General features: G+C 41.2%; 1 protein-coding gene across 1 annotated transcript in view; it reads left to right on the top strand. All coding sequences in view use genetic code 11, as the record gives it.

Annotated features, from left to right (window-relative positions):
- Positions 1-2,254: 2,254 nt before the first annotated feature.
- The window catches only part of EGR_00669 (Tubulin--tyrosine ligase-like protein), a gene marked incomplete at both ends in the record, with an annotated part of 12,813 nt that continues 2,961 nt past the window's right edge, over positions 2,255-12,106 (top strand). Inside the window, 12 exons of the mRNA XM_024489918.1 lie at positions 2,255-2,273; positions 3,151-3,406; positions 3,441-3,599; positions 5,005-5,132; positions 6,210-6,290; positions 6,369-6,505; positions 6,584-6,771; positions 7,584-7,917; positions 8,583-8,789; positions 9,391-9,545; positions 10,823-11,026; positions 11,247-11,397. Of these exons, the coding sequence (XP_024355915.1) occupies positions 2,255-2,273; positions 3,151-3,406; positions 3,441-3,599; positions 5,005-5,132; positions 6,210-6,290; positions 6,369-6,505; positions 6,584-6,771; positions 7,584-7,917; positions 8,583-8,789; positions 9,391-9,545; positions 10,823-11,026; positions 11,247-11,397 (2,019 nt within the window). The remainder of the gene's footprint in view (positions 2,274-3,150; positions 3,407-3,440; positions 3,600-5,004; positions 5,133-6,209; positions 6,291-6,368; positions 6,506-6,583; positions 6,772-7,583; positions 7,918-8,582; positions 8,790-9,390; positions 9,546-10,822; positions 11,027-11,246; positions 11,398-12,106) is intronic.

Raw genomic sequence — 12,106 nt, 5'->3', positions numbered from 1 at the left:
AATGCCATGCTAACTTATAGAACATATGAAGTGTAACTGGTAAGGTCCATAGGATGGGCCACAAAAGCAAAGTAAAATTCGCAAGAAATCAAAGGGTCACATGGCCTGTAAAAGCACCAAAACAGTAAAACAGTACAAATTACCCACTTATTAAACAATTTTTTACATGTAGACCAACTTAACTTCCTTTCATAAAGCTCCCACCTAAAAATGAAATGCTTACTTTTCTATTAACAACTCATTTTTTTGAAATCTTGTGCAACTCTACATTTACAGTTGCGTAGTTTAAAGGTCGAAGGTATTTAGCTAGATTAAAGCAATGTACCAATAAGCATAGATACTCAAGCGCTGAAATGGAAAGTGGAGGTAAAAATCATAAATGAATTGCGTTTTAGACTCTCTACCAATGCAACCTTCACAATCTTATGATGAAGACCCATTTCAGGACATCGTCTCGTAGGTGCTAGTACTTTTTACTCTACCGACAAAGATCGGATAATGACATATCCGCATTCGACCAGTCTTTAGGAATTCTTGAAGAAATGCTGATTAGTAAAGTCATTTTCTTGTTTTTTACCTCTCTGGTAATGAATTTAAAAGCCTACAATCGGAATTCATGGAGAAAAACTGCGTTTATTTCACAGATCCGGGGGACAACACATCTCCTCTTCGTGAAATACATAAAAAATACGTAAGATTTAATGCCTTTTATTAGTATGTAACTTTTCATAGTTCTCAAGGAGTATGAGGTTTTATTTTTGTCCGAGATCTTCCATGCATTTTGAGTCCATTCGGAACCACGGATCTTGGGAACGCTGACTAGATAGTTTATTGGCTAAGAATGGTGCTGCCACTTTCTACTTATTTGAAAATAAAAAAAGCACTTTATATGCAATTGTTCTAATGAACGCATAAATAAAGTTTTCATTTCAACTGTTCTTAGAATAATTTGATGCGTAATTATATCGAACAAAATCTTCTCGAAAAATCGTCGAAACTAACTTTGCAAGGCATCTCCGATTACATTGCGTAAGCAAATGTTAAAAAGCACATTTTTTCATCCAACTTTTTGCGTTTTCCTTGGTCTTTAAAAGTGTTCAATGTAGAATGCCTTATCAAAATTGGTACGAAACCAAATATTTCCTTGCTTTATTGCAAGGTTGCAAGGTTCGTACAACTTACGTCAGATTGTTTTTTAGCTCACAAACAAGTACGTGCGATGGAGAGGTTTTTGAGTTACTCAACACTCTAACTAACTTTGGAGACTTTATAGAACTAATGGTGGACTTCAAAAATGTAGGTGTCTATTGGTTAAAATAGTTCCACTTTGCAGTCAAAGGAAACAATAGATAGTGACCTGTCGCTTGGGAACGCATTCTCTTGCCATGCTGGGGTTGTTGACGCTGCTCATCTTGGCGATGTAAGCGACCCCTAACTTTGGAAACCTTCTTCTCACAGAGTAGAAGTGGTGCCTCATCTCGGTTTTTTTCTCTGACAATTTGTTAAACTGTGCGGGATGCTTTTCTCTTCCTTAATGCATGATTACAACGTATATTGTTCAGAATCCTAAAGCAAAAATCACCTACATATTTTTCAGATGGATAAAGGATTTCACTTTAATTTTGGCAAACTTGATTTTTGAAGCATCGGGCATCCATTGTTATTTTGGTGCAAATAAGCAGGTCGAAAAATAGATGAAATAAAGGAACTAAATATTGAAACAAAGAAATAAATGAACTCAGTGTGTAAATGAGTGGCCTAATAAGTAGGAGCTAAGTGAGAGAAGAGCTCTAGGCGGGAGGTTAGTCTACTGGTCTACTAGTTGGTTATAGCTCGACCAAATTTTTCTAAGTAAGGATCAACGTCTAGCACATATTAGCGGTCTGTGCATATGCAAATCAAATACGAGAATGCCGGTTAAACTTGCGACTTTGGATCTATCAGTAATGCGCTACGCCATACACATGCACAGGGCATTAGAAATATTGCCTAGAATGCATTTGCTTGTGCTTTATACAAAATGATAATCTGAACACATATTGAGGCAGTTGGAAGTGAAAAAATTTGCCAACATCTACAAATCAAAGTATGTTAATCAACACTTCCCTAAAGTCCTTAAAAATGGTTAGTAGTGATGCAGAGTCACGCTGAAGCAAAATTTTATGATCTTCGAATCTTTAGTCAAAAATGTGTTATTTGCGCTGAAATTTCTACCACACAACATATATTTAGTGCGTTCGTGTAATTTGGCGGGATGACTAATTTTAGAGAAGGTGTGGTTCGTCTGTTTCTTATTGGTCATTGTGTTATGCAGGTTGCATCATTTTCTCGTATTTTTAGATGCTATTTCTGCAGTATCTTTCCTTGCGAACGTTTTTAGTAGTGATTGGTCAGGCAGGGCTAGTGTGTAATATTTAGAAAGCAGGCTACTTTGTCCCCAATGTGTCTTGTGGTTTTTACTAGCTTTGTTCTTTGAAAACTAGATCGTTTTACATGATAGTATCCTAATTTGTTGTGATATTAGTTCCTCTTCGAAGATACTGTAGCTCGTCTCTGAACGCGAAGAATTTGGTGCTAAATAATGGGATTATGTGTCCCCGATTTAACATCATCTTAACGACTTTTCAGTCTCTCAACATCCTAATTTCATATTATGAATAAACTTTTTTGTATAATTTGCCACTTTCCATTCCAACTCTCTCCCAAAACGCGCTTTACATTAGCCTAAATGTCACGCGAAATCACCTAAATCTGCAATGACCTCCATTCACTTTTTCTGCGAACTGTTCACCTTTTTGGAATTTTATTAACTAACTACTTAAGTATAAACTAGCTACTTGTGCCCCCCTTTAAATCCAGCCCATCCTTTGCCTTTGAAATTAAGGTGATTTATTGTTATATGCCTTCGGGCATGTCCGAACTCTTCCCCGCCTTTTTTGGATTCAGCTCTTCCGAAACTTTCCTATCCAACTACGTGAACGTTTTGGGTCTTTTTTCTGCCAATCCTTTTTTTCTACTGTTCTTCCTATGTATCTATCTTAGCTGACCATTGGCCTTTCATTTATAAATTGACTTCCTTTTACACAATTATTTGTCTTTGACAGGTGTCAAGCGTTATATAAACCCATCTTTGCGTTCCCTTCAATCTAGCTCCTCCTCCCAAAATGGACCAATACACCTATAGCGATTTTCTACGCGATCACGGTGCTGTCCTCATCTCCATGCGGGTTCCTGAGCTTTACTGGCCCTCAGTGCACATCAAACTACAGAATAAGATTTTTGACGCTCCAACGAAGTTCGAACTTGGCATGCTTAATTACACCAGTGAGACCACACATGAAGTGGTCGAAAGGGAACTCTTTGTCTCTGTCAAAGTGGACGAGGTTCGAGCCTCCGATTCGGAGAGGTTTGTTCTCACAACTTTGCGCCTTACCGTTTAGCGTCTTTCTCGTCGATCATGCGTGGACGTTTGAACTGCCAGATGTACGGAGTACTCTGGAGTCGAACGCTACTCTGCTGCAGAGAATGAAGACAATGATGTGCATCGAGATAGAGGATGAAAGTGAAGTAGTTGAAGCAGTTATGCGAAAGCTATGGAAGTATGCCTTGGTTGCTGTCATTCTGCTAAGTTTATTGCTGGTTTGGCTACTTAAAAGGCTACCTGGCGTTGTTTGTTCCATCACATTTTCAAGATCAGCGCCTTGTTTTGAGTTCTTCACGATTGGGTTATTTTGCTTACCATGGTCTCATCTTTTTTCAGCAATATTTTCTTTGGTTTTGCTTGGATCCTACATATAACTTTTAGGTTGATCTTACATTAGCAAATATTTTAACAGGTGGTTGGTATCCGTTCCTTTTTTGTTCTCGACGTGGCCCATTTGGGTAGTTTGTTCTGTGCCTAGATCATACTTGTTATAATGACCGACAAGCCGTTGTTTTTTCTGGTTTAAACTGTGGAAGCTCGTTCCTCTGCACCGTGACTGAAAAAGGAAATGAGTTGATATTTTAGCTTAGCCTATGTTTTTAGCAGTAGATGCTGCTGACTTTTCAAATTCAACTGTCCACCTTCAGTCTTCGTCATGACATTTGTGATTCATCAAGTTTTCAACACTGAAGATTAGGTCTTGCCTTGTTATCATTGCTTGCACGATTATTACAGAATAGGATATGAACGTAAATTGTTTCCGCAGTATCGAAACCTCCCGATGCAGTGGGAAATGCAGGTTAAAAATACTCAATTTCTGGCCCATTTATCTGCGTGTATTCTATCTAATCTTCTTGGACTGTGCTTCCCATCTAATCTCTCATCTAGACACAGTCGTGAGTTTGTAGACATTTCCGTGGAACGTTAATCTTGCTACACTAGCTTTGTTGGGTTCAGCTAACTTTACAACTTGGTGAAAATCTGAAGCCATTTTGTCTCAGCGGCTCTAGATTGGTTTGTTGATTCTCTGTCGGCACGCGACGTATTTTATGCAATAAAAATTATTTACTACTAGTGTAAGGTTTTGGAGACTGTCCACCCCCTATTTACACCCTCAGATAATTCAGCTGTCACGAGTAGAACGAAAAACTACACTGAAAATTAGTAATAAATTAAACAGACCACCGCCTAAACGATGTATTCGAGTAAATAGGGAGAGCGGGTAAATGAATGGCGGCATCTGTGATCAATGTTTCTTGGTCCCTTGATTTTCACAGCAATTCTACTGGTAAATCTGTTTTATTTGTATACTGGCACTCCAATTATTACTGAACCTGATTGAGCCACTTTGGTGAGATCGGATATGTTCTGTGTTCTGTTCAACAAGGAAGGCAATCAAATCACTAAATTCCGCACATCCTTTCATTTTTGGGGAAAGAAAGGAATTTTGTGTTTAATGTTCTAGTTTTCCTAATCAACATGGTAACAGCTGTGCTATATTTATCTGCCTCTCTTTATACCTTATCTGTGATGTTGCCGTATGCACCCGTCTGGAGTTGTACTTCTCCCTTAACCTTCAGATTTTGTCGCCTCTACCAACTTTCGCAGCCACTAGACAAAGATGAAGAGGAGAGCATGATCAAAAGGAATGTCTGGTACATTCTCGATGAATTTGGCTCCAGCCTAAAGCAGTCCACTACTCCTAACGGTAACTTTTCTGTTATTCTTAAAAGTGTTTAAGAGTTCAGCCCAACTGTATGATGGCGCTGTCTTGATTTGTGGCACTGTACTTCAATTGCTGCATTTTTCTTTTCACTCATGAATAAGCGGCTTGTGAATATCGTAACGTTTTAGGGTGAGCCTATTGTGCCACTCGGCGGTCCCTCCAGACTTCAAAAGGCGTTCAAGTCTGGAAGCAGTTAGGTTGAAAGCATGTAGAAGCGCTGGTAGATGCGTAGAGCTTCATACTATCAGCGTGGAGACCGAATCCCTGAAGACTGATGCCATCTGCCTAGTCCAAAGTGCCATTCCAACTCTAATCATTATTGCTTTAAGTGTCGTACTTTACTCTCCCTGCGGCTGTTCTGATTTGGTTATCGTTAAGCAGTCAGACTGTGAGACAGGAATGAAGATCGCATTGCTGAATTTGCACGTCTAACCCTAGCCATAATCGCGATGACCCACTACCGGTTCATCGCGTAAGCTCTAAAGTACACCATAAACAACCGAACAATGTACAGTAGGTTCATGAAAATCTGTTCTGTTGTCATTTCTCATTTCCGCATTATTTTCATTTAAATGCTTCTCGGTGGCCTATCTGGAATAGTTTTTTTGTTTCTTTTCAGCAATTTTGCAGGCACCTCCCTTATAAATGATTTCTAGTCCTTTGGCTCTTGCTTTGCTCTTCTGCTGTAGCTATGCTGCAAAACTCAGGACTGTTATGGTTTTTTATGAGTCGACAGAGTTTAAATGGTATTCCTACCAATCCTTCCCTATTCAGCCATCCACAGCTGGCATTTTTGTGTCGTATCGAATCGGCGAAATTGGGGTTATCGTTCTCTCGGAGTGCCTTAGCCAATGGTGCCACCGATTTTGCAAAGGAATTGTCTTCGAAGAAAAGGCTTGCGTGGTCATGCGCGAATTCACGATATCATTTAACTTTGCAGTCTCCGTCTTGTTTTGAGCTTTGCCTTTCTTGGTCCCAAGGTGACATGGCCAATTCACATCATAGTAGGAGGAGGGCCTCTTTAGCTAAATGTAAATCTGAACACCCAATCTTTTCTAGTTTGTGTCGCTTCGCTACTTTACGTCCCCGAACAGCTCTGCTACTCTCTGTTTTGGCCCATCGAAGATTTGCACAAGGAAGGTAATTTTTGATCATCCTTTCTACCTTTCGATGCCTCTTTTGTAGCTGCTTTTTAACGAACTTTCTGCATTCCTGTAGACACTCTCTACGTTGACTGGTTGTCTGTTGTGACTGATGAGGAAAAAAAATCCCTTCTCCTCATTCCCTGGGAGGGTGGAGACTTTTCGGATAGGTTTTCTGCTCATACCTTCGTCTTAACGGAAAAGTTCTTCACTGTATCTTCATCTCCCTCTGCTTCACCAACCAACATTGCTCTATCACTTCACTTGACCTCGTCCTTTTTTTTCACCTAGAGTCACAAAATTGCTGAAACCCTCCCTGATCCCAACGCAAAGTTAGTGGATTCTGTAACAGCACCCCAATTGGTCTACACGGATCTTGAGTTGGTTTCTAAGTCGTTGACTAGTCCTAACTACAAGATCACTGCGGATCGTGATCAAGCCGGGATTGTCTGGGTTCGCAAACACATTCGCGATTATGCGTGAGTGCGTATACTTTCGACTTAATACCTCATTTCAGGTAATAAAGAAAGAGAAGTCTAAGAATGCTTCATGATGTTAAACAAACTTATCATCCAGTAATTATTTGACGGCACAAATGTTGATGCTTGATTCTACATTAAACTCTCATTCCTTGCTCCATTAAGCCTTTACATGTTTAGGAGCCCTCTTTCGTTTAATTCTGGGGCTTTGTTTGCACGGGATCACGTTATCACTGCAAGGTTATCCACACCGCTTTCTTGCGCTACTAGGAAAATTCCTACTGTAATTTTTTGAACCGAAGTTGCTCCAGTTCTCCATAATTTCGATGTTTCGGTGATTTTGGGAACGAATTCGATGAATAATGGTTATGTTGCCATGCGCTACTTTTCTCCATTTCTTAAAACGGGGGAACTTTCTAAGTTTTCACTCCTTCCATCATGCCTTCTCTTCGACACATTTTTAATTCTTTTAAACCTAGTCGGGCTTCATTACTACCCGTTATGTAGAGCTTGAGACTAGAGTAGTCACTCAACTTCGGCGCACTTTTAATAGTCCTGCCTCTGCAAACTCAGCCATCCACAGCGGATGTCTTTCCGCTGTTTCGCTAAGCCATGCTCTTTAACCCATAAAATCTGAGCTGTTCTTGTCTTTTTGAAGTGGTTATCGAGTCATTTCCAACGCACATGGAAGGGCTGGGATAATTGGCACTCGGGTGTATCAGGGCATAGCTCCATCTCATCGGTACGACCGAAACGACCCGCGTTCGGTAAAGCTAAAAAACCCTACTATTACGGTGTCTACTTGCCTCTAGGTGGTTGTCCCAAAAGCAAAGCCACGTGTGGTTGAACCAGTTTCCCAACGAGTCCGTCCTCACTGTGAAGGATATGCTAGCCGCCCTCGCTGCTTCCGAGCGTGCCATCGAAATCAGCGGCCCCGGTGACGCATTTGACCTCGAGGAGGAGGACGAAGCGGATGCGGAGAATCCCCGTGGTGACGCTGACCGCCCCAAGCGGGCTCTTACCTCCGCCTGGTATCCCGTAACCTTTAACCTCTTCTACGAGTTAGCACAGTTTGTGGGTTTCTTCCAGCGTAAATCCGAGGAGATTTCAGATGCAGAAGAAGAGAAGAAAGCAGAAAGGAATGATGTTAGTTTTGGTATCCTACGTGTCTTTCAATTTGCAATTTCTACCTCTCATTGGAGGTGATTTGCTTTTATTCTCTTAGAATTTACGCTTGTGAGTTTATTTCCATGGGAATGTTTTCCTGGGGACGATTCTGAGTAATTCTGATGTCTAAACTTTTTCTTGCCCACTCTTTCGTTTTTATTGTTGTCTGTTTAAACTATTGTCAGAAGTCCAAATCGTACAGAGCAATCGGGCTTTATGGTTTCACTTATGGACCTTTTTTTTCTTCGGAGCTCTTGTAGAAGAGAGTTGTCACTTTGTATTCGCTTTGATTGGCATGCCGGTGCTCCACGATTGACCGCACTTTCGTATGGGTCGAAAATGATTCACTAGTTTCGGTTTCGGAGCTTTATGCTATTGGATCATTTGGGTTATCAAGGTATTTGCTTAAACCGTCCTTCACCAATGCCTATTGTCACCTTTGGTGGAGTTCAAATGGCAACACATGGCAACAACCGCCTTGATCAAAAGTATTGAGACTCGTCTGTTTAATCCCAAATATGTATACAGGCAGTTCACTTGTATCGCCAAAAAGAATGATGACTCTGCTATTTTCACCTCGATCAATGCGAATTGGACCAGGCTTGTCCAACGACAATAAATCGCCCGTTTTTTATCCTCCTCAGACAAAAAATGACTTGTTACAATGTCCCCATGCCGACGTGTGTCTCCGTTGTGACAGGCAAGGTCGACATGTGTCTGTTACCATCGGCTGTGAGTCAAAAAAACGCAATATTTGGATCGTGAAACCCTGGAACCTGGGTCGTGGTTTGGGCATCTGCATTTCCGAGAACCTAGATCAAATTCTCCGACTCAATGAATGTGGCCCAATGGTATGCTTTTGTTTTTAGCTTTTTCTCAGAAGACGAAATGAATTATAAAATCTTGTAGCCCTTTCCCCAACAATCTCGGTGTTTCAGTGGCCTTACGCGAACTCCCCAGTAGGGTATCCTGGGGTTAAATTTCTTCACCCGTTTTTGTCTCCATAGGATAGTAACAAGTGAACTTGGACTCGAGCCCTCTGTACATAGCAAGCTTGACACTCGCATCACATATATGCCACCTCGATTTCACCATTTGATCCCACACGTCACAAATGTGTGACATGCGTTCCTTATCAGTTTATGAAAAGTGTTATTGTCCACTTTTGTATCACCAACAGCTTTGCCGGTTCTAAGGTAACGAATAAATGTATGATGATCTTGATCTGAGGAGAAGTGTTACATTTAATTTGTAAGTAGCAGCTAGATTAGTTTGACCATTTAGACAACTAGATGCCTAAGCTGTGGTGGTCGATTTTTCTGTGACTTTGCTAGCGAATCTGTCATCTACGTAGCATTGCAGGTTATTTGGAAGTAATCATCCGTAAAAATTGCCTCTGTTCTTCCTGTTGCTCCACAGACTTGTGTAAGTAGTTTGTTACTCTGCTTTCAGATTGCTAGTCGATATATCACTGATCCTGTGCTCTTCTACCGGAAGGACATCTCCAGTTGGGTGAAATTCGATTTGCGCTATGTCGTCTTCCTCATATCCACCCAGCCCCTCCGGCTCTACACTCACAAGGTCTTTTGGTTGCGCTTCGCCAATAAGTGCGTACCTCCCGAGTTATTTTGTCTGTGATCAAAAAATCGCGAAAAGCTTGGTTTCGCGCAATTTTTAGCAACAACTTATCTCCGCGTGTCAATTTATTCTTATTTTTGACCAAAATCAATTCTTTTTAGCCTTTTCAACGCTAGCGTCACAAATACGTGACGCCTCCACTGTCTTACTTGAGCCTGACCCCACTCATGTGACATGCATTTCTTATCAATTTGTGGTAGCTGCCTGCACCGAATCGCCTACGATAAATAGATTAGTTGAGTTTTGAACAACGAAATAGACGTAGAATGTTCTTAGTCCGAAGGGGGACGGCCTCATTTTAACAGTTTTTGAATAGCCCTTTTGTTTAAGAACAAAAAAAAAACATTTCAGCTGTGGTGGTTGATTTTTCCCCAAGTTCTTGGTCGCGAGTGCATTACCACGTTCACCATGTGGTTGTTACAAAATGCAATCTCCGGTGTTCGGATGGTGTTGGGGATGTCTGTCGTCCCTTTTCGCGCCCAGCTTCTGAGCATCCCATTTGGGCATTCTGAAGTAACTTTTGTATCAACTCAAATGCTGATCCAGGTCTTCGGTTTGGCTCATGGCAATGGCTTATTGCAGCTTGTAGACATTTGTAAAACACGATTACGTATATCTACTATAAAGCGTGGATAGGTATCCATCCGAATGGTGACGCCACTGTCTTACTGCTGAGTCATTTCACCATCCCTTACCCTACGAAATTGGCAGTTGGATTGAAATGATGCATTTCCCAATTTTTCGAACCGTTTGACGGTTTTATCTTTTATAAACTTCCGACATTACATTGCGCTGCTGGCCAGCTACCGTTGGTGAACAACAAAAACCCCTCGGGATGACGGACTTTTGCTGCCCCAGACATTACTGATATTAAACCTATACTGAATCAGAACACAGGCAGGTCTGACACTTGAACTTAAATTGCCTACGTCAGCCCGTTTTTCCCGCTTCAGTTTCAGGATTCTTTTTCATTCCTCGAGGTTAGAAGTATAGCTAAGTGGAAGTCTAAGTCACTATTCATGCATCACATCGGTAGGCTTATGTTCACGCTTTAGTTGAGTCGTGGGTGAGGCTACGGGTGATGACTTTATCTCAATACTAAGACCAAATGCCGTTGGAGGTGAATTTGTGCTTCCAACCCAGTTTCATGATAACACCGTCCTTCTCTCAATGTCTGTACATGCATCCATCTTAGCTACAAGAACTCCTCCTTTGCCATACAGAAGTGTTCATATGACACACACAGGCACGAAATTAATGACTACTATGCGGTGCCCGGGATCTACCCTGGAAGTGTATTTGTTGTAAACATGCAGCAGGACTGCATGTTCTACAGCACAGGTTACGTGAACGGAGCCCCGTACTACTGTCGTGGAGGCCGATTGGTGGGTGCTGAAATGGTCCAAGTAATCTGCCACTCCTCCTGTCGTCTTCACTGTCTCCGACTAACGTTTCAAATTCTAGAGAGTTTTTTCTTACTGCTTTCTAGCATATTGTATCATTATGCATAATCCCCCGCTCAGATACGAATCTAGTAACGTTCTAGGGACTTAGTGTTAACGGAATCATAACGTCTTCTTTGGAAATCGAGGCATGGAATTCATGAACTCACTGGTGCAGCTGTATAACTGACTCACTAGAAGTAACTTATCCCCAATCAATTTTTCCAGGCAATTTTCACTGGACCATTTCGACGACTACACGAAGCATTTTACCGTAATGAACTATCGCGAAGCTGATGAGCTTTTGCATATCCACCACACTGACTTCATTCAGGCCTTTGAGAAGCAGTATCCCAACCTGCGGTGGAAGGACATTGAGGTATCGTGTTTTTTTTACCATAAATTTCAATTCCTATAGTTTTTTGTGTACAGGATATGCTCTCCGGGTTACTTTTAAGGACCTCACTAGAACTGCAGATATCTAAAGCTAACTTACCCGTACTCTAGGATCAAGTATTGACTTTGGAGGTATAAGTATCTCTGTTCTCTTCTTGAACTTCAAGCACAGATCCAGGGGCTTTGATATTCAACAAAGCGGTTAAAAATCGGCAAATTGGGTTGCTTATTTGTGTACCTAGCCATAATCGTGTAGTGAGGAGAGTTGTCATTGAAACTATGCTTGATATAACAACAATCAATTGGATTCGTGGAAGAATACAAATTTTATGTAATTAAAAATCATCAAGAACGACTTCCTTTGCAAAGTAATTCAGTACATTTCGCCTTTCGGCAGATATGACCGATAAAACGATACATCACTGACTTCAGCTTCGCAGAAGGTCCCATATTCCTTTCGTTAACCAAATGCTTTCGGCTGCTTTAAGCCGAAACTATAGCGACTGAGACACTTAGTTCGCGTTCACAGTGCCACTGTTGTCTGTCATTTCATCGTGGTAACCGGCGTTTGGACTGGAATAGCAGACCTGTGACATGCGCTGTCACTTACCACTGTGTGCTGGTGAAGTTGGAGGTCTTGAATTCATTTGAGCACTCTTCATAATTACTACTTCGTCTTTCTATTTGCAGGC

Source organism: Echinococcus granulosus, assembly GCF_000524195.1.
Source record: "Echinococcus granulosus chromosome Unknown EG_S00002, whole genome shotgun sequence".
NCBI lineage: Eukaryota > Metazoa > Platyhelminthes > Cestoda > Cyclophyllidea > Taeniidae > Echinococcus > Echinococcus granulosus.
Note: the sequence above shows the minus strand (reverse complement) of the source record. Positions and strands in the feature narration are given on the sequence as shown.